The sequence below is a fragment of the Hydra viridissima genome, unplaced genomic scaffold, assembly GCF_058129835.1.
Source record: "Hydra viridissima isolate aposymbiotic clone 2 unplaced genomic scaffold, HvirCarnegie_v1 scaffold_6, whole genome shotgun sequence".
Lineage (NCBI taxonomy): Eukaryota > Metazoa > Cnidaria > Hydrozoa > Anthoathecata > Hydridae > Hydra > Hydra viridissima.
The window spans coordinates 15,632,865-15,658,114 of NW_028324305.1; the positions used below are offsets into that span (position 1 = coordinate 15,632,865).

The 25,250-nt window shown below is 29.1% G+C and overlaps 5 protein-coding genes across 9 annotated transcripts; all 5 read left to right on the top strand.

Annotated features, from left to right (window-relative positions):
- The first annotated feature begins 166 nt into the window (after positions 1-166).
- Positions 167-4,495, top strand: LOC149887221 (RNA-binding protein 45-like). 4 transcript variants are annotated; one of them, XR_016453101.1, is made up of 4 exons: positions 186-902; positions 1,453-2,565; positions 3,256-3,301; positions 3,369-3,890. XR_016453101.1 is itself a non-coding variant. In XM_090089580.1 (3 exons), exons 1-2 carry the CDS (start codon positions 390-392, stop codon positions 2,536-2,538), a joined length of 1,599 nt encoding a protein of 532 aa, XP_089945706.1. In that variant the 5' UTR covers positions 186-389; the 3' UTR covers positions 2,539-2,565; positions 3,256-4,495. The 4 variants fall into 4 exon arrangements, 2 of the variants coding, with proteins under 2 accessions (XP_089945706.1, XP_089945705.1); XR_016453100.1 differs by lacking the exon at positions 3,256-3,301 and having other exon boundaries at positions 167-902; positions 1,453-3,026; positions 3,369-4,495; XM_090089580.1 differs by having other exon boundaries at positions 3,256-4,495.
- A 1,139-nt stretch (positions 4,496-5,634) lies between these two features.
- On the top strand, positions 5,635-13,251 carry LOC149887222 (GPI-specific phospholipase A2-like PGAP3). Of its 2 annotated transcripts, none has more exons than XM_090089582.1 (10): positions 5,635-6,114; positions 7,673-9,151; positions 9,296-9,358; positions 10,547-10,608; positions 10,712-10,735; positions 10,885-10,994; positions 11,420-11,460; positions 11,684-11,755; positions 12,184-12,272; positions 12,858-13,251. In XM_090089582.1, the coding sequence occupies exons 2-10, from the start codon at positions 9,053-9,055 to the stop codon at positions 12,910-12,912; spliced, it is 615 nt and encodes a 204-aa protein (XP_089945708.1). In that variant the 5' UTR covers positions 5,635-6,114; positions 7,673-9,052; the 3' UTR covers positions 12,913-13,251. The 2 variants fall into 2 exon arrangements, with proteins under 2 accessions (XP_089945708.1, XP_089945707.1); XM_090089581.1 differs by having other exon boundaries at positions 5,777-6,114; positions 8,999-9,151.
- A 97-nt stretch (positions 13,252-13,348) lies between these two features.
- Positions 13,349-14,871, top strand: LOC149887223 (ankyrin repeat domain-containing protein 54-like). Its single transcript, XM_090089583.1, has 2 exons — positions 13,349-14,135; positions 14,347-14,871. The coding sequence occupies exons 1-2, from the start codon at positions 13,395-13,397 to the stop codon at positions 14,428-14,430; spliced, it is 825 nt and encodes a 274-aa protein (XP_089945709.1). The 5' UTR covers positions 13,349-13,394; the 3' UTR covers positions 14,431-14,871.
- A 315-nt stretch (positions 14,872-15,186) lies between these two features.
- On the top strand, positions 15,187-18,168 carry LOC149887224 (uncharacterized). The gene is made up of 3 exons (XM_090089584.1): positions 15,187-15,405; positions 15,497-15,721; positions 17,557-18,168. Exons 1-3 carry the CDS (start codon positions 15,366-15,368, stop codon positions 18,162-18,164), a joined length of 873 nt encoding a protein of 290 aa, XP_089945710.1. The 5' UTR covers positions 15,187-15,365; the 3' UTR covers positions 18,165-18,168.
- A 1,764-nt stretch (positions 18,169-19,932) lies between these two features.
- Positions 19,933-24,096, top strand: LOC145190084 (patched domain-containing protein 3-like). The gene is made up of 4 exons (XM_080066847.2): positions 19,933-21,597; positions 22,179-23,112; positions 23,226-23,363; positions 23,473-24,096. The coding sequence occupies exons 1-4, from the start codon at positions 20,254-20,256 to the stop codon at positions 23,598-23,600; spliced, it is 2,544 nt and encodes an 847-aa protein (XP_079922973.2). The 5' UTR covers positions 19,933-20,253; the 3' UTR covers positions 23,601-24,096.
- The last annotated feature ends 1,154 nt before the right edge of the window (positions 24,097-25,250 follow it).

Sequence of the window (25,250 nt, forward strand, 5' to 3'; positions counted from 1 at the left end):
CAAATATTTTATTGTTATAGTATTAGATTGACTAAATGATAAAAAAGAAATGAAATAAGATGCAAATATTTCTATATTTATACTTACTAAAGTTGTTTGAGTAAGGATAATAAGTATTTTTTGAACCGAATGCAGAAAACATCTTACACTAAAAACTCTTTTTTAAATACATAACCCCGATATTGAATTTTGAAAGGAACTTTAGTGTAGAGCTACTGTACGTATGGTTCTGAATTAGAAATTTATTTGAAGATGAAGAATTAGGCTACTGTGTTTAAAATTTGTATACTAGTAAAGTTTATGGTTTATTACATATTTATTTTTTCCTATTACAGTTTATTCATAATTTACTCTGAATAGTCATTTATCAACCAACAAGGTACGAAACAATGATGGCGATTCCTACAGCAAACGGTAGTTTTCCTGCTTTGCAAGATTTTTACTCAAACTACAATTTTCAAATGGCACAGCAGCAACATCTAGTTGCAAGCCAACAAAATATAAGTAGTACTGTTTCAAATAAAATGGAGCATGATAAGTCTTCAGATAGATCAGGTAGGTCCTCAAGCGATAGAGAAAAACCAAGAAATGGGGAGCAGAGACGTGAAAGGCATGATTCAACATCTCGTGAAAAAACATTTAGTAATCAAGTTGATCATGATAAGCCACCATTCTCACGTGTATTTGTTGTATGCAGTAAATCTCATTCTAGTGAAGACCTTAGGAAAACCTTTGAGGAATTTGGAACTGTTGAAGATGTTTGGGTTGTTAAAGACAAGCAAACAAAAGAAAATAGAGGTGTTGCTTATATCAAATTTTCAAAAATGTCAGAAGCTTGTTTAGCTGTAGAAAAAATGGACGGAAAAAAGCTAACAGAATATGATGATGCAAAACCTTTGAAGGTAAAACATTTTTAATTTTAAAGAAAATATTTTAATTCATTTTAAGTACATTAAAAGGTTTTAAGTCCTTTTATTTTGGTTTATAGTTTTTTTTTGCTAAAACTCTTATACATTAAGTTGTTTTCTTTACATCAAAAATTTTTTGCTTAACTAAATGTATACTGCTCTATTTTACAATATTGAACACTTATGTGTTTGCGTGTGTGTGTAATCTATAAAATTCCCCTCCCAAAAATAAAGTATAGTTGTATAGCTGTTTATGCATGCATATATACATACATGTATATACATGCACAGTGATGCTCCTAAAATGCTTTAAAAAAGAAATAAAAGTTGTTTTGGCCAAATTTCTGCTTCAGTTACTTTGATGCTGTAAAGTTATGAATTTTTTAATCTTATATGTAATCTAATATAGAAACAGACATCTAAATATCATTTATATGTGCCTATAAAAACTATGTTTCTATGTTTTTATATTTCTATGTTTCTATGTTTTTATTGTTTCAGCATTGTTTTGCTGTGAAAATATGAAATGCAAATTTTAATTTAGGTGATAATTGCTCAGCCTAAATCATCTAAATCTACAGAGGATTTTAATGATGAGTCTGCATTGACTCGGCTTTTTGTTGTTATTCCAAAAGGAATGGATGAAAAAGATCTCCAAGAAGCATTTGACAAGTTTGGAGATATAGAGTATGTTCAAGTTGTTAAAGACAGGAAAACAGGAGAAAAGAAAGGATTTGGCTATGTGAAGTTTAAGCATGCTTATAATGCAGCCTTAGCTGTTGAAAGTTGTGATAAGACATTTAGAGCTGTAATGGCTGAGCCAAAATCTGCTAAACTTAAGAGAGACATGGCACATTCAGAAAATTTGGTTGCCTCAGTCAATACAGGAGGCATCACCAATGGTTTAGAGTTTTCTCTTGGATTAAGTAATAGCAGCAGTCGATCAGATATTCCATCTTCTTTTAACAATGTTGGTGCTGTTTTTACTGATGGTCGAACATCTTCAGCAATTGGAAATCGTCTTCAAGTCCAGGTTGCTCAAACTATTACACAAGAACAACTTGCACGTTTATTTGACTTAATTCCTGGGATGGAGTTGTGTGATCTTAAACGAAATTATTCAACTGGGGAATCAAAAGGTGTTGCTGTTGTTGTTTACAATTCAGTTGGTTCTGCCATATATGCAAAAGAAAAGTTGAACAGTTTTGAGTATCCACCAGGTTCTAAGCTGGTTGTTCGTTATGCCCCAGATGAAGATGGTCAGATAGAACTCTCAGCACATCAATCAAGTCTACAAGTTAACAATATTCCATATTGTACAGTACCACTACCAACTGCAAAACCTTTATCAGAAGCAGAGTCATGTGCTGAGCGTTTATTTATTGTATGCCAACCTTCACCACCTCCTGATAATGTCCTAAAAGATATCTTTTCACGCTTTGGAGATTTAATAGATGTTTTCATGTTAAAAAATAAAAACTTTGGTTATGCTAAATACTCCAGCATTGAGTCAGCTGAAACTGCCATTCAAGTACTCCATGGTGCTGAGATATTAGGTAAAAAATTAAAGGTATTGCAAGCTGAGCCACCGAAATCCACTGAAACTGCTAGAAAGCGTCCAAGAACATGAGCTTATAAAATATTGAGCTTGGTTTAGGTAAGACTTTATATTGGTTTTATAAACTACATAAAACAGACACTTCTGATACAGAATCCTGCACAGCAACTGAAACCATGCAAAAGTTATGACAATGGTAGAGTAATATATTATTTGTAAAGCAAAAGTAGTAATAAATAAATATTTCTTGACAACTTAAACTTTTTTATTTTACACTTGTTTAGTTTAATAGTTTTTTTATTTTCAATTTCAATACGTTAAAAAGTTATAGTTTAAATGACTGAACTAAAAATTGAAATTATTTTCAAACACTGAGCAATGCACCTTTGCACCTTTAAAATATTTTAAAAATGCACCCAACAACTTCTTGTAGCAGTTTCCGTAAGGTTTAAATTTTATGCACATGAAGAAAAAACAAAACATGACTGAAAGACATTGCAATACTGAAGCCTGAAGACAAGATGACAACTTACAACTACATCCTTTTTTCTAGTTAACAGGTTAAAAGTTTTTTCCTGTTTATATTTTTTAAATTAGATATATAGGATCAATTCTTAAGTAAGTTAATGATTTTTTGCAAAAAAAAAAAAATTTAACTTTGACTGATTTTTTGCAAAAAAAAAAAATTTAACTTTAAAAAAGCTCTTTTTTGTCCTTTGGCCATCTGTAGATTGTGTTGGATGATTTTTCTTTAAAGAAAGAGTGTAATATTGTTAACCATTTCTTTAGCGTGTCTTAAGTTTCAATTGATTGCCAGAAAAGAGCTTTTTTGCTGGTAAGTAAAACCAGGTAGGTTTTGAATTTTTTTTGTCACCTTTAACTAAAGTTTATTCTTACTGCAGATACGAAGCCACAGAACTCACTGTGATAAACATTCTACGAGGTGATACCCGACAATCTTACATAACAGAATTAATGCTGTAGATTAAAGGAACTCCTTCACTTAAATGACATGCTAACACACATATAAAGGCAAACCCCTAAATATGAAAGCACGCCTCAAGTCACGTACGTAAAACAAATACAATTTCAGTTATGCATAACTGTATAGTATATTAGTTTATGCCTTTGTATTTGATTGCATGCACAGGGATAAATAGGAATCTTTATTTCCTGTTAAATTCTGTTTGTGTGTTGCTGTTTTTCATCACTCTTCCACTTGCATCTTTGTCCAGTTTTTGTTTGTTGTTGCTTTTTCATTGTTTTTTTTGTTTTGTTTGTTTTTTTATTAAAATGAACTTTGTTTTTTTGTTGTTTCAACGCTGTCAGCTAATACTGAATTACCTGACTTTTAACGACTTTTGTATATATGTTTTCTGATAAATGATAATTATAGGATATAAGATTCTATTTAAAAAATAAAATATATGGTTCTGTTTTATGAGCCTTTAACTCATATTTGCTATTTAAGTTTATTTACATTAAAAAAATCCCAGCTGACATGATATCCTTCCAAAATGCTCGGCTACAAACTTACAAGTCAGCAGTAGAAAATCATGTTCACGACTGATGTTGATGTCTCTTTTCCAGGATTTTAAAAATTGTATAATGCAATCGTTAAATTTATCGGTCGCATAATTTACCAAAACATTTTTTTTGTTAAGACTAACTTTTTATATCTTTTAAAAATAAAACTATTGAGGGGAAATTGCAAAATATTCCTTAGTTTTGTTGAGCTTCATCTCTTCGTTTACTTCACAGCTTAGTCGAGTAATGCACCGAAATATATCGACTATTTAAATGTTTTCTGCTGTTTTACAAAACTTTTCTGTTGATATGCAAATGAACTATTTATTTTAAAGGTGTTAGCAGCGCCTTTTTTTTTATATTTTGATTATTTATATTTGCCATTATGTAAAGTTGTGTTTCAAAGAGGCATTGTATTTAGGTATTATAGTATGAGAAGAGTCTTATAGAATATCAGAAATCTTTATGTATATATGCTTATAAATATTAAACTTAATAGATATTTGATTTTCTTTTTTTCCCTCCTCAAACTAGCGAATTGGTCCGAAGTTAATATTCATAGAGAGTAGAGAACTAGTTAGCTTTTGAAATTAATAATTTTGAAATTTGCAATTATAAAAAGCGGTTTTGGACCGCATGAGTATCAATCAAAATTTCTGACAATATTCTGATTTATTTTCTATTCTTGTCAAACAGAAATAGTGTTTTCTTTATGCCTAATGCAGAATGCTTTAAAAAGTGCTAATGGTGTACTAAAATAACTCTAATTGTTAAGAAAAATTACCGAATGATCAAGATTCGTAGTGAAAAACAAAGTTTGGCATATCGATCAAGGTTTTAAGATTTATAAAGAATTCAACAATTTTGAGCCCATGTAACAAGACCTTAGTGTGAACAATAGGTTCCTACTATCACTAATTATTCCCCTCCCCTTTAAATTCGGCTTCGATAACCCCACTAAATTGTTCCATTCTCCAGTTAAAAGTTCTCAAAAAGTCGTTTTTTTTATGTTAGTCATTCTCTAAGTATTCCATGTAACTTTTCGTGTAACGTTTAACATCGCCACATTGAGAAGCAAAAAGTGTTCTCTCTTAACTGTAGACAAATATTTTAATGGAAACATTAAAAAGACCCAGAGAAGCCAGAAAAATAATGTTTTTGAAACTTTTGTAAGGTGCCATTAAAAAATTCTTTCGTTTGATGAGGCCGGGTCCATTAAAAGATAAAAAAAAAATCCATCGCAGTAAACGTTCCTTCGTTTAAACAAATGTCATTGAAAGTTTTTGCAATCAATGTTAATTCACAAGATCCATCTGTTTAGGTGAATATATAAGAACTTTAAAGTAACAATGTACCATCTAAAAATGGATGAGAAGTCTTCTTTTTTTTGTTTTCAAAAAAACTTTTAAAATTTACAAATACACTTCTGTGGAATGAAAAATTATTTAAAAAACGAGCAAAAGTGTTAAAAATTAGCTTTTTGAGTAAAAGTGAATTACTACCTGGCAATCTAGAACAATAAAAAAAAAAGCTTCGTTTATATTTATATCTAACGAAATTGTCGCAAAGTATCCGAATAATTCGGTGCGGGTGATTTGCCGGATGAACAATGTTTACATAAATAACCGGACAATTATTATTAGTGACTGTTGAAAAAAAAACAAACCCCCGTTTATGAAAAAAATAATTACCGAAATGAAGAGTTTTTACAATTATTTTAAAATAATCATACAATGTTATCTTTACATTTCAACTTATTTATTTTTTTATAATATTTGAATGTTATGTCTAACTTATTTAATGTTTTTAAAATTGCATCTTAGTGTATGAAAAGACAATAAATTTAGAAATGGTAAATATTAGCCCATAGGTGCAGATCGTTAAATGCAAATGAATTTTCTGCTTCTGCTTGTGGTACCCTCTATTGTACTATGCTCATTAGGAGACAAAGACACAGTTTTTGTCAGTTGTGTAGATAAATGCATTAAGAAAGAAGGACAAGTAAATAGAAGTAGTTGGTTTGAATGGGAATTAAATCGAGAATGCCACTATAATTGTATGATGATCATTACTGCAGCAAGACAGAAAAACAATTTACCAATTTTTCAATATTTTGGAAAGGTTAGTTTTTTAAAATATTTTAAATATGTTTTTAAATTTGTAACACACACACACACACACACAGATATATATATATATATATATATATATATATATATATATATATATATATATATATATATATATATATATATATATATATATATATATATATATATATATATAGTTTGAAAAGTTTGGGGTCTCATCTTCCAAAAAGTTTCCTTTTGTTGAGTTATGATCATTTGCAAAAAATAAAGCGAATCAAATGATGTTCAGAGGTGCCTCAAAAGGACCAAAGTTTTACATTTAATCTCCAGGCCCAAATGTTTTCAATTGGATTAAGATCTGGTGATCTAACACACCAGTGCATCACGTAAATTTATCAGTTAGAATTCTACAATTAACATAGGATCTTGTCTAACCATTCAATAGAGATGGTGTTCATCTCTATTTGTCAACTTTTAAGGCCTACCAGACCTTGGTGAATCTTTGACCTCGTCTGTCATGTTATAATTTTTGATTTTATTCTTTATACAATACTCACTCATAAAAGTTTTCTTATTTCTCATTTACTCTTGTTGCCTTTAAACCAATAATTTGTCATTTGATGGCTTCACTTGCTCTTTTTCTTCCCATTTTACCACAATATTGAGAAATAAGCTAAATACTTGACCAATGTTATTATTATGCAATTTTTTTAGGCTTTTTCAAGTATTTATATTTATTTAAATAAGTTATAATAACAAATACAAGTATAAAGATTATTCAAAAAAAGACCAACTGGAAGTTTATTTTGAAAAAATTCTGCCAAAAAAAAGTTCAAATATACATGCACTTTAACTTTTTTGTCACTTTCTTTAGCATTATTTTTTATGACTTCAAAAAAACTAAATAAATTTCCTTTTCTGATTATCACTTAGATAAATATTTTTTTAAATTATAGCTTAATGTGATTAGAATACATTTCAAAAGAAAGTTTTATAAAATCTTTTATAGCTTTTATTTTATGCGACTTAATCTCCACAAATGTTAAAAATTAACAAATGCACTTAAACTTTCTTGCACAACTTTAAGTACCATATATAGTTGTTGTTTCTTTGTTTTATATTTATATATATATTTCTCTATTTATACAAAATATTGAGCACTCTTATACACACATGAGGTTTTATATTTGAAAATAATACAACTTGATATATATATATATATATATATATATATATATATATATATATATATATATATATATATATATATATATATATATATATATATATATATATATATATATATATATATATATATATATATATATTGCTATATGTTGTTATCCAATAATAATTACCAATAACTTTTATACTAAAGATAAAAAATGAAACAAAAATTAATTGAATTATCTATAGTAACAGAAAGCATAAAATTTTTTTTTCAAAAAAGTTTCATTTCATTTCAAATAAGCCTGCATTCTATTTCATTCAGTTCTGTAAGCTCAAGACATAATTCTAGAGTTAAAGCCACAAACTCTTCAATAGTTGCTGTCTTTAATTCCATGATGTTTGTGATTTGATATTTGTAGGCATTGTTGCTGTTAATGATGCCATCAATATGAAACATTGATTTATCTGACCAAATTATGTGGTCGATCAGCTGTGGGTCATTATGGAAGAATATGAGGATTTCTTTACAGAACCAAACCCTTCAATCACAATTGTCTTCATTCAGAGATTGTCTAGGTATAAAATGGTGTAACTTAAGCTCTTTAAGAATTTGGTGCAATAAAAAAGAGCTGATGCCCAACTGAGATGAACCTTGCCTAAGTGAAGTTTGCAGGTGATCTTCATAATGATGTTTGGCCAACTAACAATTCTCATTTGTCCTAATTGATAAAGGCCAGCCAGATCTAGCTGTATCAATAACACTGCCTGTTTTTTCCTAATTATCAATGGTTCTTCTTGTTGGGGCAAGCAAATTAAAGTCTCTCTTTCATTTTCTTTGGATTGAAACTGGTTGTTTCAACAAATATTTGTGTTTTATTATCCAGATCTTTTGTTGTAAATTGTAATGCAGTTCACTCATTTTTCAAAACAAGGAATATATTAAAATAAACTTTATATACAAACATAGTGATAAAATTTATTTGATTATTTTAATTTGCCGATCTTTTTTCTTACCAATTGATATCATATAGCAACTTGGCAAACTTTGTATGTACGTATGTATGTATGTATGTATGTATGTATGTATGTATGTATGTATGTATGTATGTATGTATGTATGTATGTATGTATGTATGTATGTATGTATGTATGCATGTATGTATGTATGTGTGTGTATGTATGTATGCATGTTTATTAATTGTTTTTTGCTGCCTCTGTGGTGTGTTTATGTTACGTGGTATTTTATAAAATTGCATTCTATAAGATTATTTGCAAATAAAAACAATCCTTTAAGTTTATATTTAAAGGATTAATTTTATTTGCAAATAAACACCAATTCATAGAGATTACAACTCCAACAGAAGACATTCATATAACTTATCATACTTTTTTTAGAACTCACACATCTATTTTAGTCTCTGCAACAAACAACTAGTAGTTAACTGTACCTTACATACTTTTGACAAAAAATGTTTAGAAAGTATACCACCTAAAACCTATAAGCCTTCTTCTGAACTAAAAAAAAAAAAATAGATAATAGATAAATAGAACCAGTTAAAAAGTAAAAGTAGATGAGCCTGATCAATAAAAGTATTTTTAAGATGATTTTTATTTCACCTAAAACAAAAATGATAAACTTAGTAAAAGTTTTCTTTGAATAATTCTATTTGAATTAAAAAAGATGATTAATTCTGTATTAGAATACATTGCAGAAATTGTAAATGACTAACTTTAATTTTTTTTAGTGGCCCTTTTATCGTGTATTAGGGCTTCAAGAGCCTGCTGCGGTAGTATTTTCCATGCTGAACTGTTTTGCTCACATTCATGGTTGGTTTAAGTACAAGATTTCTGTAAAGAAAAGCTTTCACTTTTATCGTATTGTACAAATCAACACCATAGTAAGTATAAGTGAAAAAGAAAAAAAGGATGAATCTAATTGAAATTTTTTGGGCTTTTTTAAATTTTTTTGGAAGTTCTATGGATAAAGCCTTTAACTCTATATTTCTTTTTTTTTTTTTTTTTTTTTTTTTTTAAACAAATAGGTAAATATATTTGGCTGGGTTTTCGCAGCAATTTTTCATGCCAAAGATACAATATTAACTGAGGTTTGTAAAATATATGTGACTTTTGTAAAATATATGACTTTTATAATTAGATTTATCTTGTAACAGTACTTTATTTATAAGATAAAAGATACTTTCACATTGCACATTGATGTAAGTGTCCAATATGAAATATCTTTTTTTTCTTGATCAATTTGAATGGGATTTTCTTTTAATCTTGCTATAAATGAAAATTCAGGACAATAGACACTCAAATTTACATCACAAATTTTCTGATCAGCTTTTTTGTGATGAGGCCATGTTTGACTGCTTGAGTTTCACCATTGTGAATCGAATTATCTAAAATAAATTGACCCAAGTTGTCATCTAAAATCATCTGCTCCTACCTCTTGTCATTAGTGTGAAAATCCATTGATCATGTGGTTAATCAAACCCAAAAAATTTTATTAACTGCATGATCCTAATTGCATTTCACACTAATGACAAAAATCTTAATGAAAAATAAATTTTTTTATCTCATTATGAGCTGCATGCTTGAAGAGTAAAGATGTTGTTGAGACTTTCGAAGAGTGTCAAAATCATTTTTAAACAAGTAATAACTGAAGATTATGATATTTCTTTAAAACTTTTTTTGCATAATGAAAACAATTTATGTTGTGTTTTGGAAATTAAAAATTCTAGGTTTTGAAAATAAACCCAATTTTCTGTAATATCATGTGCTGAAAATGTTTAGCTCAGTTGTAGTAAAACATTAAATAGTATTTGGGACTGAAAATTTGTCATCTATGACCTCTTGAAATTTCGTTGAAGGATTTTAGGTAAATCATTTCTAAAGCAAGAGTTTTACTAGAAGAATTACTGTACAGCTTCTTTGATTCTCAGTCTCATCTTGGCTAAAATCTTCGTGGCAACATTCACTCTGGCAACATTTTGTTTCGCTCTTGGGTAACTTCATTAATAAGCTTCTTCTTCTTGCCACACTTTCTGGACTTCAATTGATCTGTTGTCTAAAGTTCAATAGGTTCGGTAAAGCAATTTAATCACCAATACACTTAGAGATTATTAAAACAATACTTGAATAGATATCAATTTTAAAAATTCAAATATTTTAGTGAACAGCCTATCTTTTTGAGGCAATTTTTAATATCATGGATATTTTATTAAGTCTATGATTTTTTTTTTTTTACATGCATATATACATATGTATGTAAAAAATTTTTCTTCATTTAGAGACTGGATTATATTGGTGCATCAATGATTATGAGTTTTTCTATTTTGTTAAGTGTAGCAAGGTTTTTATTTTAGTTTTAACATCTATTTTTCTGTAGTTTTTTAACTTTTTAATATATAATTTTTTGCCTCATTATACTTTATTATATTTTTATTTCCTTTTAGATTTGCTGGCTTTCGGAATTTGTTGTAAGATTTTTATTGCTTTAGAGTTAAGTTTACTGCAAATTAATTTTTTTTTCCATTAGTGAATTTTTTTATTTGGAACTGGCATATCATATTATTATTAGGTATATTATTTGCTCAAATAGAATTTTTTATATTATCTTTTAAAATAGAACGTACATATCAGGTGCACTTCTGCTTTTGGTCTTAGTTTATCATACATACACCATGAATTTTGTAGACTTCGATTATAGCCACAACATGAAGATCATGATAATTCTTGGTAATTTTTCCATTTTTCTGTAGTCAAATTTTAGTTTTTAACTTTTGATCTGAACTTGTTAATTCCTCACAAACGAGTTTTTGATTTCTTTTTTGTTTTGTCCTCTTTACATTACTTTTGTTCCCAATAAGTTATGAATAACCCAGCTGGTCTTTCAGTTAAAAAAAGCTTTGGTCAAATTTTTTAGTGAAATTTACCTTTATTTATATTTATTTAGTTTCAGATTCTAAAAAAAATTAAGATTTTTCTTATTCAAAATTATTTTCTATTTAAAAATAAAATCTGACAATCAAAAATATATTTTTACTATTAAAAACAAACTTTTTACAAGCATAAGTGTAAAATTATGTCCTAAGTAAATAATACTTTTACTGATTTAAGCCAATGGGTGATTATTTACTAGATTACTCTTGCTTCATTTATAGGTGTGATAAACATTTTTTTTTGGCTACTATGGTGCTACAAGGTTTGTGCATTTGAAATCCATTCTTTAACCTATTTTAGTTTCTTTTCATTAAATATAAAGTACAAATTCAATAACTCCACACTGTTGCTAAAGACTTATTCACTGTTTTTAATATTTATTAAATTTTATAAATTTTAATATAGTTTGATAAATATTAACAACATATTTTTAGCATGTTTAGTAAAGCTTTTTTAGAAACTGATAGATCTTTTGAATGATTTAGAATCGCCATCGTAGTTATGTATGGAAATGTGCTTTGACTATGATTGGAACATTTTTATTTGCATCTTTGGAGGTAACTTCGCATAAAATAGTTTTTCATAAATTTCTTCTAAGATTTTGGATATAAAAGTTTTAATCAAACTTATCCATTGATGAAATGCAACTCTTTGAAATATGAGTAACTTTTTGCCAAGCATTTTTACAAAGAATTGTATATATGTTATTATGTTATAAATTATTTTAAAAATTTTTTGATATCCAAATGTTCCAAATAATTTAGATTGTTCTGTGTAATTTCGTGTAGTTTTTTGTTTGTTCTGTATAATTTTTTTTATTATCCCATGTAATTCCGATTTGATTTTCTCCGTGTAATTTAGATTTACAAGTGTTCCGTGTTCTGTATAAATATTTTATGCAATCGCTCTGCAGTTTAGTAGTAAATGTTTCATTAAATTAATGTTTCACTTAGTTGCTCCATGTAAATGACTTTTATCTTCACAGTTATGGGATTTTCCGCCGATATGGTTAACCTTTGATGCACATTCCCTTTGGCATTTATCCACTGTTCCGCTTACCTATTTGTGGTATAGGTAAGGTTGACATCTAACCTCTAAATTCTTTTTTCCTTAATTAATTTTTGTGTGCGTGTCTTGCTATAAAAATAATATATTTATTTTTGCTTTATGATTTAAAAAAATTTACAATCCTTTATCATTATTATTGTTATTACCAGAGTGAGGTAAAAAGTTAAAATTTCTTTAATATTAGGACGTTTCTTTTTTTTTTTTTCTTTTTTTCGTGCATTATCAACATGAGAATTTCTCAGGCTTGTTTGTAATTTTCAGATTTTCATGCTATTTTATATTTCTGTCAAGAGATATTTTTTTATGCGAAACATCCGTATTTGTTACGGCTCACGTAAAAATGTGGAAATCCTATAACTTTTTGGATAACAGAGAAAAACATTTGTAATTTTGTTCCTCATTCAATTTTTTTAAACGGATTATTGGTTTATGGAAAATAAATATTCTAGAAAGAATTTATAAAAAAAAAAAAAAAAAAAACTACCGAAAGTCACTAACTATTCATGTAAAAGCAAGCAAATTTTAAAATTTCGGAAATTTTTTTTTCTGGGAACAGAGCCACACATTTGCTTTTTTAAAATATTTGTTTAGGTTTCTCTCTGAGGATGCATGTTATGAACTTTATCAACGGTTTAAACTTGCATAAAACCAAAAAAGTGTTGCAGTTGAATGCAGCATAAAACGAAAAGTGTGGCCGCTGAGTGTGACAAAATATTTTAGACTATTTTCTTAAAACGTTGACATAAAGTGGAGTAGATGATCTGCAAAAGTCGCGAATCTTCGATATTTTTTATAAATAAACTGTTCCTGGTGTATTTTTTAATCAAGTTGTAACTATATTTTTTCTCAAATGAATAACGATTGAATTTTTCCCTGTTCTATTTAAATGTATATTTTAATGTATTTTTTTCCAGCATGTAATTTTAACATGTTTTAAATATTTTTGTAATTATTATTTTTTAGTATTAAGCGTTCAAAACTAAAATTGTCATACTATCTGGACCCCCAGTCGTTTTTTAATTCCCAAAGCTACTTGTTGCTCACAGACTCTTGATACTAATGGATTCTTTAGGTGTTAAAAAAAGACAAAATAAATCATTTTTGATTTTACTTACAGGTTACAAAACAATGAATACAGAAAACATAACAGAAAAAATTGAAGACAATCGCATCGAACCCCCCTCTGGTTTAGTATTTTCAAATCTTTCACCTACAATATTTGTAAAATCGAATCAAGGCGGTTACGAGATCATAGAAACGCCACATGGTCAAGAGACTTATCTAAAGTATGAGAAAAAAAAGCACAAAAGGTTGCGTTTTAAAAATCAGCATGTTTATGATTTATATCACGATGAGAGGCGTTTACGTATCATGGCTAATTCGGATTATGTTGATAATATTAGGCAGTTTTTGGAAACTTGTACTCACGTAGAGCAAATTATAAACGCATGTGACAGTAAGAAGCGAACTGCCCTTCATTTTGCTGCTGCTAGAGGATCGGACGAAATTGTTCACATATTGTTGCAACATGGCGCTGATCCAAACGTGAAAGACTTTAACGGTAACTCTCCTCTCCATTTATCCGCTTGTACGCATCATATACGAGTCATAACACTTCTGCTCAGATTCGGTGCCGACCCAAAAGCATGTGATTCGTTCGGGAAAACGCCATTACATTTAGCTTTATCCAGGTTAAAAACATTAAAGCTTAAAGACTACCAATCTTATAACGCCATGAAAATGAAAGCAGAAGTTGGTGAAATCGTTTTGATGTTGGAAGAATATTTTCAAAAATCTGGTCGCGAAAGTGAGCGCATGGATCTGGATAAGATAAGCACTAAGCTGTGGGAAGTTAATACAAACGAAGATGTAAGTTTTGTCATGCGCGCTTCTCGTTGTTTTGATAAAAACAAAGATATAATTTTTGTCATGCGCGCTTATCGCAGTTTTAATATAAACGAAGGTGTAAGTATGTTCTGTTATGCGTACCTCTTAATGATGTGAGACTGCTTTTTATAAGTAGATTGTACATAAAGTAGAGGGGCTTTTTAAGTTCATTGTGTTTTTATCGATATTTCAGATGGATGAAGTGGGATCTTTGCTTACGGATTTTACTCAAATGACTATTGACGCTGCTGCAAAATCAAAAATGGCTGAAGAATAGCAACGAACTGAGCAACGAACTGATATTTTAGATCAAACAAGTTGTCAATCTACGTTTACGACTTTTTTTGCGTGTCTTTAATTGTTTAAGCTTCTCAAACTAAGTAATAAAATTGACCGCTGTGATGACTACAAAAAAAGCGCCAAAAGTTTGAGGCAGTAAAACTCTCGATTAAGGAAGTTTTCTTGTTTCGTTCAATAAGTCTGATTAAAAAAAAAAAAAAAAATCTTATTATAAACAAGCAATTTTATGAAATAAACAGACGTTTAACGTGACAGAATTGATAAGCTGCTTAGCTGAGATGTGGAAAAAAACTGATATTTGTAGTAGAAAAATTCACCTAAACACTGATTGTAAATTAATTAACGTGTAAATGTAAAGAGCATGATAAATTTTTCTTTGGAAATTAAAAGAATTCAACTCGTAAGGTTTTCACATCAATTCGTTCTTATTAATGATGACGGCATACAATCCTCAATTCTTAATAATTTTAAAAAGATTATATCTTTTTAAGATATAATCTTTTTAAAATTATTAAGGGTTATTTCTATCCAAAAAAAAATCATAAATATATTAATAATATGTAAGAGTGTTACAAGATGATTTGAAATATTTAAAGGCTTTTCCCGAGAGGATAATATCCAAGAAGGAAATTTGCTTTCTTTTTAGTAGTTTTTTGTGTTATGTGATGAACATAAGTGACGCTTACGTGTTAAAAGGTAATTCGCCTCTTGCTTTGACAAACTATTTTATCTTTTCAGCCTTTTGACAAGTGAATGTAATACGAATAGTAACCGGCTTATCTAAGTAAATATTTAAATATGTTGCTTCAGTTACTTTGTGCCGATTGAAGCATTAGCAAGTGGTCGTAAAGTTTTTGTACGGTTTTTAAAACTTCATTTGTGAAAGAATTTGTTTAATGACGAAATGAAGAAATGTCTTTAGTTGATGAATACGATATCATTACAGTTGCAGGTAATCTTTTGTTCACTTTTTTTTTTTTTACGAATATCATTTGTTCTTTTTTTTTTCTTATTAATTCTTTGGGATGTTTTCCTTTGCATAGATGTTAAGCAAAGTTTGTACTTAGAGAGAGCTGAAAAACCTTTTGAAGATATTGCGGCATCTTTTGCTGTTTGTATAGAAAAGATTGTAGGAAACGCATATTTTTGCAAAGAACACTTTAAGCGCAGGGATATATTTCTATGCGAGGCATATTGTCTACTTGTTAACAGTGTTGGTTTAAGAGACGCTTCAAAGTTGCTTCAAGTTGAAAGACAGCTTAAAACAGGTTGACTTTATTTTCCAATACTCCGTTTTTCTTTTCTGGCTCCTACTTTAAAAGTTCGTTTTTTTATCGCAGATTAGTCTCGATTCCAGTCAAAAGTTATTCAGAGAGTTAAGGCCTCTTAAGAAAATTACAAAAATGACCAAAATTCCAAAACAAACTCACGAACTTTTTTCATACTTTGTTGTAAACAAACTTTGAAAATCAAAAAAATGTTGTTTTTTTTTTGCAACTGTTCTTTAGAACTCTTTTAACAATTTCGAGACAAAAAAAAATATCAAAAAAAATTATTTTTTAAGATCTTTTTGTTAAGCTGAAGTCTTTTTAAAGTTTGAATTAATTGCAATGTTTTTAATACCGTGGTTACACGGGAAAAAAACTGAAACATTTTTTGCGTGCTTGTAGTAAATGTGAAAAAAAAATCTCCGAAAAAAAAACTTGTGCAATGCGCTAACCAATAAAGCTTAATAAGTGAAATTAAATATATTTCTCTTTCCATTACTTTATAAGTATACTATATGATAAATAGGAATCTTATTGTCAATAAATCAACACAAAAAGCAAGAACAGGTCAAACTGATTGGAAAAACAACGTTCATCACGTTGAATAATGTTAACAAAGTTAATTGCATAAATTGATCTTACACGCGATAAATTCATCTTACATACGATGAACATTTTCATTTGGTTTGCATTTCTTCCGATTGACTTCCCACTGTTTAATTAAATCTGGATTATTTTCTAAAAATCTAATAAAATGCTTTTCAAGAATTATATATATATACAGGCGCGGATCTAAGGGGTGGCCATTGTGGCAATGGCCATATAGTTTAAATTTAACGGCAGCCACGTTAGTCTTGGGTTTTTTCGCTTTAGGAATATCCCTAAAAATTTTAATTAGTCTGCTGTAATTTACGAATTTTGGCTATAGAGATTCCTGCCATGGCCACAACGGTTCTTATTATACGTTACCGACGTTTTATTCAATCAATAAATGCCGTGAAAAAATATTAAAATATCGATCTTTTATCGAAGTTTAAACCGTGAAAATAAAATTTGGCCTCACAGTTACAAATTCCTGGATCCGCGCCTGATATATATATATATATATATATATATATATATATATATATATATATATATATATATATATATATATATATATATATATTGACTTTATATAACTTTTTTTTCTACTTAATTGGTGTGATTCTTGATATATTTGAGTAATAGCAGGTTTACACTCTTCAAAAAAATACTTAATGTATTTGCTGTCAAACATTAAATAAAGTTAACGGCTTAATATAAAAAAAACACGGTAGAATTATGAAGCTCAAATAAATTGCAAGTATAAACTGAGTAATTTTGATAAGTAATATAACAATTCATCTCCCTCATTTTGTGATGAAGAATTATCACTGTCTCTTCTCAACTCTTTTCCGATTTCATTCACCTATCCTCCCTTCCTCCCTCCCAACCCTTTTTACCATTACGGATTTCCAGATATATTTGTATTTTTTAAAACTTCCTCCCCCCATACACACACAAACACACCTTCCCCTCCTCTTTTCCGTAAATTTTCTTTCGGACGTTGGAAAAAATAAATGTCGGATATGACATTGGAAACGATAAAGTTTGGCGTGCTGATACTTCATTCTTTTTTACGGCGTTAAACAGCTGAGTTTGGTTGCGTGTTTTGATTTGATTTTAACAAGCGTAAGTTGAAGTTTGTGAATGTGGAAGGACATATGCAATAAACAATGTAGAACTTAATAAAGAAAATTAAATTGTTTCATAAGGTATAAAATAAAACGAGATAATTGTGTTTTTATTTTTAGGTGTTTACGCAGCAGTGCTCCTCGATTTGTATGCTGCTGGAGTCATAGATTTTTATTATGACAATAAAAACAAGAGACTTGGAGAACGAAAACTTGGCTTATGTATCCGCCCAACAGATTCAAATTCATCGTTTACGTTTATGAACGATATTGCGTTCAAACATTTATTTCTTCATTACGACTTCTCTCGAGAAATAAACCAGTCTGTTTCTGATTGGCTAACTTCAGCTCAAAACTCGTCTTGTGCAACAACTGCAATTATGAACAATCTAGTTGCACGAGGAATACTTTCAAGAACTGAATGTATGGTTCAAGAAAACTTTTTTACCTATAGAGTTATGAACTTTTGGCCTGGACAGGAGTTAGAACGAGAAATAATATCGACCGGTCTTAGAGAGCTCAAGCCAGATTCCTTCCTACTGTCTTTGCTAACTTTATCACATGTTTGCGATATGGATTTTATAAGTATTCGTCTAGATAAGTTCTTTAAAGGACGCGAAAACTCAGTAGCGAAGGAAAATATACGAACCATTGTGGAAACTCAAGGGCATGTTTTAAAAAGTCCTAAATTTATAAGAAAGAAATTTAGTTTTGAGGTTTCCCCATAATAAACGGGAATATTTAAAAAAGTAGTCCCCATCCCCATAAAAATAGTCACCCATCCCATAAAAAAGATTTTAATGAAACCTCTAACTACGCATTTAATCTAATTATTTTTCCATTAAGCGCGAACTTTCAAGAAAGTTTTATATGATGTTTTGAACACTCGAAAATGTTCTGCAAATATTTTTAATAAATTTTATTAATTTGAATGTAACCTTTTAAGATAATGTAAAATTTTAAAATTACTATTCTATAATAGCAATATTTATGTTAAGCTCATGTTTGTTTACATAATTCCTTTAAAATATAAACGTAGAGTATTAAAAATATATTTTAAATATATTAACCTTTGATGATAAAATTGCTATTACCGGGTAAAGGAAAAAATTTAAGGTCTTTATATTGCTGCGGACAGGTTGCTAGAAGTGTTCTGCGTTGCTAGAAGCGTTACATCAATTGTTCATAATTTAGTTCATACTCAGATTGCTACTAACATAACTATGTTAATTATGTTAACAGTATTTTCTTGCATTTTTATTAAAAGTAATTTCTTATATATCAATAATCATGAATATTTTTTATTGAGTGTACTAAAGAAACCTTCAATTCCGCCCCCCCCCCCCCCCTCATTTATTTTTGAAAGCCCTCATCTTTCTTTCTTATCATCCAGAATCCTGAATGTCTTATACTTAATCCTTCAATTTTGAAAAGTTCAATTTTTCACAACTTTTGATACTTTAAAAAAATAAAATGTATAATTTAAATAATAAACTCGATAAGAGGTATGAAGTTTGAGCAACGCGTCAATATTTAAAGCAATCGCATTTATGCTCAAATATAAAAAAAAATTTTATCTCTGAGAGAAAAATGGCATGTTAATTTTTATCACACTTTCGCTTAAAAATACATTGGGTTCTATTTTAAAATTTTAACCTTCAATCCAAAAAAAAAAAGATTATTAAAAAGAAAATCAAGTGAATTTCTTATGAAAATCAATTTTTTTTTTTTAAAACAATAAAATCAACATTTCATTTGCTGAAAAAAAAAATTATGCGAAGTTAAAACGCACGACTTAAGCTGAATTCAAGACAATGTAGATGCACTTAATTTTTTCTCATCTACTAAAACAATTTCTATTCAATTGTATTTATCATCGTCAGGTAGGTGGGAATAAGTAATCATTTCTTTCGGAATTACTTGGGATCATAAAAGATTCTATTTTTGGCAATTTATATTCGTAATTCTTTGCACAGTGAAACATAGGATTAATGGCGTGCCACTCATTATCATTTTGGAGTAATAAAGTTGTTTCTTCGCGTTCCATCTTTTATGAGTACAAAATAAACTTTTGATATGTTTAATCAAAATTTTCAACAAAATTCACAGAATTTTTTTTTTTGAAACTTTAAATGGGCCTTAGATTCAATCTTCTCTTAGAAGACTGAATCAGTTTTGTTGATCACGAGCTGATTTTCAACACACACTAAATGAGGGTAGGAATTTTAACAACAACTGCGACCCAAGGGATCCTTTCACGAAAAAGTTTCACTCTGGAGCAAAGAATTGCACAGATGGAAGTCAACAAAGACAGAATAAAATACAAAAGATTTAATCAATCAAAATTAAATTTAAAGGTTACTTTAGGTGGTCTCATAGCTTGCATAATCTAGTGCAATAAAACGATTGAGAAGCTGCCGAAACTGCTTTAGGTAACCAATACCGATATTTCGGTGAAAATGGTATCTCGATTCCGGCATTATCGGTATCGGATAAACTAATGTAGAATGACTATACCAGTCATGAATCGTAATGTGTGCGGTTTCTGAATAACTCCGAAAATAATGAAGTGCAGTTAGCAATTGAAATACGAGCTTCATAACTAGACTGATTATAACAGATTTTTATGCTTCCCGTCACCCCTAATCTAATTATGTAATCGTCTTCCGTATTATTAACATAAACCAGTTCAGAAAACATGGAGTTGAAAATCTGAGTGGACTCTATCAACCTATTTGAAGTATTTGTACATAAACATTTATGCATAAATCTGCATAGAAAAATCAATATATCTGTTAAAGGTCAAATGGTACGGTCATGTGTAAAAAATGGGTTCAGTTTTGTTATAGACTTCATAAATGCATTGGAAATCTATTTCAAAGATGGGGAGTGTTTGTTTGGGATCACCCAAAACTTGTGATACTATGCAGTCTTATTATATCATTTATCTTTTGCTCTGGATTTTTACGCTTTAATACCTATGGTCAGTCTGAAAGGATTTACTATCCACAGAATTCTAGAATATTTAAAGATTTAGCAAAGGTAGAAGATACATTTAACTACTTTGTGCAATCTGAAGAGTTTGTTCTATTTTCAATCAACAAAGAAAAATCCATCGTAACAGCTGAAATATTCAAGTTAATGGAAACTTTACATAATGCAGTATTGGAAATACCAGGTTTTGATCGGTTTTGTCTAAGAGTTAATAAATCATGTTTAACCAATAATGCTTTTGATAATTTTTTTCGAGCAAATGATACAACTGCTGAAATTAATAAAAAGCTAGTAGCTGGTTTTTTTAATGAATCATTTCTTATGAACAATGGAATTCCAGCAAAGTATAACTTTCCTGTATTGTTCGGGAATTTGAATATTAACAAATCGAATGTTTTTGCTAATGCTTTACGTGTGCAATATTTTGTTAGATTTGCTAAGACTAGAAAGAACTATGAAGAAAATAAGATATGGGAAGGGAAGATGATGGATTATTTAAAATCTCAAGAAATTTTAGTAAAGAATTATGGATTAAATATCTTGTGCAATACTGTTCGAAGCCTGGATGATGCAGTAGCTGAAAATACTGTTGACAATCTACCACTAGTCAGTGTTTCAATTGGTTTAATGGTTTTATTTTGTGCTGTTTCTGTTACACGCATTGGATCTTTAGTAATGAGTCATTTTGTATTAAGTCTGTTTGGAGTCTTGTGTATTACACTAGGAATAGGTGCAGGATTTGGATTTACCTTTTTAATTGGCCAGTCATTTGCTTCATTTGTGGGTGTTTTACCATTCCTTGTAATTGGTGTTGGTATAGATGACATGTTTATTATCTTAAACAAAGTTGACAATTTACAATCAATGCCTGCAAGCTCTGATAAATTGGGTAAAGTCATGCATAATGTTGGTTTTACTATTACTATGACAACACTTACAGACTTAGTAGCTTTCATTATTGGATGTACATCTTCTTTTCCGTCTGTGAGGATATTCTGCATTTTTGCAATTTTCTCAATATTTTTTGTATTTCTTATGTTAAACACTCTATTTCTTGCTTTACTGGTGTTTGACATGAAAAGAGTTGATAATCATAGAATTGACTGCATGCCATGGATGCTAGAAGAGAAAGAAGTTGATAAAGTAAATGATAGCTATTTCAGCAAGGTACACCTGATACTGTACATGGAAATTCTTTATGCTTGAGATGTTTTTTTTTTAGAATTAGAATCTTGTGTAATTTAAGATAATTAATTTTCATGATAGAGGAGAAAATCTGTCTAGAAATATCAATTAATTATCAGAAATAAATATTTAGATAAAAAAAAAAAATCATTTAGCAATAAAAATGATTGTGGCATATTACTTCCAGCTAAAGTGAGAACTTCATAAGAACTCTATGCACTCAGAAAATAAATATTAGTGAATTTGCTGGTACTTGTGCTCAATTCAAAGATTTTGACAAAGGTGCTTCTATAGAATATATAGATACACTTTGTCCAAACTTTAAACAAGAGGTGTGTTTTAAGTTAATCCAAAAAGTATTTATGTTTATGTTGAGCCTATTTTATATAAGCATGTCAGATTTTTTTCTCTTAAATGTCTCTGGTGGATTTTTCCCTCTAATCAATGAAATTCAGAAGTGTTTCTTGAAAAAAAAGTGAAATATATATTTTTTTTAAATGTAAAATATTTTAAAATTACTTTCAAAACTATGTTTAGAATCTCAGCATGTAATCTTTACTTAGGTCATGACAAAATATGGGATTTGCTTAATGAAGACACATTCAAAGATTTTTGTAGTAATCATCAGTATAACTATGGCTGTATTGGGAATATATGGATGCTATTATACTGATTTGAATTTTGATTTTAAAATAATTGGTCCTGATCACTCTAAATTTGTTAAGTGGATTGATAATATTGAAAAAAACTTTCCTTCAGAAAATTACTTTCCGATTGATGTAGTTCTCAAGAAGCCTAACCTTGATTATTCATCTCTTCAACTCCAAAGTCAGTTTTTCCTTCTTGATCGACTTGCGAAAGAAAATTACTTTAATGCTTCATTAAATTGGTTGACTTCCTATATACAGTGGAGCAGAGTGAACAATTTCAGCAACTTTACGTTTTATGAAAAATTAAATGAATTTCTCTCTCTAAACCCCATTTTTAAAAGAGATATATTGTTTGGCCAAAATAATACAATTATTGCATCAAGAGTTCATTTTTTTACACGGCCAGTACAAAGTTGGGTTTTTCGTCGGGATGCAATGCTTTCATTACGAAAAGACCTGGAAAAGACTGGTGTTGAGTTTATACCTGTTTCTTTTCCTTTCATTTATGCCTCACAATTGGTGGTGATTGTCCAAGAAACCCTTGTCAATCTTATTATTTGCTGCTTGGTTATACTGTTTGTCACTCTTCCTTATTTGATTCATTTTAAAGTCACTTTCCTTCTCTTTTTTTCATTTGTTTTTTTTACTTTTGAGTTGTTTGCTATTATGTATGTTTGGGGACTTTCTTTGAATTCAATAACAATGATAGTCTTAGTCATGGCTATAGGTTTTTCTGTGGACTATAGCTGTCATATTACTCATGGCTATCTTGTATCAGAGAAGTTAACACCTGAGGATCGTATTGTTGATGCTATGGTTTCACTAGGAGGCAGCGTTTTAAAAGGAGGTTGGTGGTTTTTTGTTTTTTTTGTTTGTTTTTTTTTTTGTAAGAAAAAACAAAAAAACTTTCAGCCTGTTATCTGTTTTGTATTTTGCATTTTTTTTTATTAAAATTTTAAGGTGGGAGCACGTTGGTAGGTGTTGTGGTTCTCGCTTGCAGCTCAAGTAAACTTTTCATTCTGTTTTTTAAAATGATGTTTTCTATAATCACACTTGGACTGCTTCACGGACTTGTTGTAATACCAGTGTTGTTAACAAGTAAGGAAATAATCATTTCTTTTCAGGGTTTTTCATGGTTTTACCTGATAACGGTTTGTTTTTTTTAAAACTTTCATAATAAATTTTGATTTTTTTAAACTTCTTTTAGTGTTTTGTCGATCCAACAAAAATTTTAGCAATGCTGAAAATCACCTTATGGAAGATGTATCGTTGGCATCCAATGGAGAAAGATTGAAGATAGCTGATGGAGAAAAATTGAACAGCATAACTTTGTAGGAATGTGAGAATTTTTGCAACTTAGTTGTATATTTATAGTAAAGAATTATTTAAGTACTAATTGTTTGTGAAGATTTAAATTTTATGATTGAATTATTTTTTGCTTTTATTTATTAAATAAACTACTTTCTATTTAATGGGTTGATAATTGTCGTTGATGGTTTTATAAAATTGTCATTGATGAGTTTTGTAAATGTCCTTGGTTAGGATTTTACAATTTTTTTTGAATTTTGTAATTTTTATTGACCAGTTTTATAATTGGAAGCTTTTTTATAGTTTGTTAATATTTACTTTCATAATTCAAACTCATTTTTCCGTCAAAATAACACAACACTTTTTATATCTTATATCCTCATCAGAATCTCTTGGATTTCACATTTTTAAGAAGTAATTTACTTGTAAGTGGTTCGTTTATAACTTCAAAAGCTTCATATTTGCAGTTTTTGTAATTATATTCTTAGGATATTTTAGATGAAATGAAATGTTTTTTTATAAATATCATATATTTATTTTAGCTTTAATCGGAATAATAATCGTGGATTCGCGATTAATAATATTTAGAAAGGGATATTGTAAGATTAAGATCAAGATCCCCCCCTACCCTCCCTTCTCTAATTATTTCTAGATACGTTTTTTTTTTAATAAAGCATATGCAAACAGGATAAAAGTTATTACTGAAAATAATTTTCTGATGTCTTAAAATAAGCTCACTCTTTTTTGTTACAAAACATATGAAAACTCCGTACAAAATGGAAACGAGTTTTTAAAGCCTATCCATTATTAAAAGATTTTTATCTTTTATACATGTCTGCAATATCTAAATTTTAATCTCTTAGTTCGTATTCTTTTTTCGGTTATAATAAAAAGCTGTTTCACTTTTTATTTTACAACAGAAATCGTCGATTTTTTAAAAAATAAAAAAGATCTGCACTACTAAAATAATTTGATTACGTGACCTTCTTAACCTTATTTTAAGCTTAAAAGAGAATACAGCTTGTAAAACTAAACATTTTCACTCGTCAGTCTTTCGCTCAGAACATTGTTCCAAAGCAGACTGTAAATCTTCAGGTGACATTCTCGTGCGTTTACCAAATTATCAGCTTAACCGACATTAACTCATTTCTCATTAACCCTTTCATGCACCAATTATTTTTCCATAACTAACATAACCCATAAAAAGTCATCTACAAAATGACAGCGGTACTATGAAATGTTAAAGTAGATTTTTTCTACAGCCTTTTTCAACTCTCATTTTTAAAATAATATTGTTTTCAATCGGTTAGAATGCACCATTTGATTTGGGGAAGCTTAGTTTAATTTGTTGTTATAAGACAACCCAGCGCATGAAAAGGTTAAGGTAGAGAACCCTTTCATTTGCGTGTTGCTAAGACGTTGCAGAAGAAATATTATTAGTTAAATAATATTACTGAGCCATGATAAAAATTAGTTTGCTTTTAACATATTTTTCTAAGTAAGCATACCCAAACAATTGATTCCAGTTATTATTTCCTTAATTGGTGTAATCAAGGGTTTTATTAAATCTCAGCCTCAAACACCTTTTACGGCAATTCGTTTTGCTATTCGTTAACAGGTTCGTCAATAGTAATATTTTGTTTTAATCTCTTTTTGAGTTTTAAACATTGATTTTTC

Excerpts from the sequence above, each read along its gene's own strand:
- LOC149887221 (XM_090089580.1), top strand. The coding sequence starts at position 390 with ATGATGGCGATTCCTACAGCAAACGGTAGTTTTCCTGCTTTGCAAGAT. Across the intron at positions 903-1,452 it reads ATGATGCAAAACCTTTGAAG|GTGATAATTGCTCAGCCTAA; the intron begins GTAAAACATTTT and ends ATTTTAATTTAG.
- LOC149887222 (XM_090089581.1), top strand. The coding sequence starts at position 5,878 with ATGCAAATGAATTTTCTGCTTCTGCTTGTGGTACCCTCTATTGTACTA. Across the intron at positions 9,152-9,295 it reads TTGTACAAATCAACACCATA|GTAAATATATTTGGCTGGGT; the intron begins GTAAGTATAAGT and ends TTAAACAAATAG. Across the intron at positions 11,756-12,183 it reads TTTTATTTGCATCTTTGGAG|TTATGGGATTTTCCGCCGAT; the intron begins GTAACTTCGCAT and ends TTATCTTCACAG.
- LOC149887223 (XM_090089583.1), top strand. The coding sequence starts at position 13,395 with ATGAATACAGAAAACATAACAGAAAAAATTGAAGACAATCGCATCGAA. Across the intron at positions 14,136-14,346 it reads AAGTTAATACAAACGAAGAT|ATGGATGAAGTGGGATCTTT; the intron begins GTAAGTTTTGTC and ends TCGATATTTCAG.
- LOC149887224 (XM_090089584.1), top strand. The coding sequence starts at position 15,366 with ATGTCTTTAGTTGATGAATACGATATCATTACAGTTGCAG. Across the intron at positions 15,406-15,496 it reads CGATATCATTACAGTTGCAG|ATGTTAAGCAAAGTTTGTAC; the intron begins GTAATCTTTTGT and ends TCCTTTGCATAG. Across the intron at positions 15,722-17,556 it reads TGAAAGACAGCTTAAAACAG|GTGTTTACGCAGCAGTGCTC; the intron begins GTTGACTTTATT and ends TTTTATTTTTAG.
- LOC145190084 (XM_080066847.2), top strand. The coding sequence starts at position 20,254 with ATGTGTAAAAAATGGGTTCAGTTTTGTTATAGACTTCATAAATGCATT. Across the intron at positions 21,598-22,178 it reads ATGATAGCTATTTCAGCAAG|GTCATGACAAAATATGGGAT; the intron begins GTACACCTGATA and ends ATCTTTACTTAG. Across the intron at positions 23,113-23,225 it reads AGGCAGCGTTTTAAAAGGAG|GTGGGAGCACGTTGGTAGGT; the intron begins GTTGGTGGTTTT and ends TAAAATTTTAAG.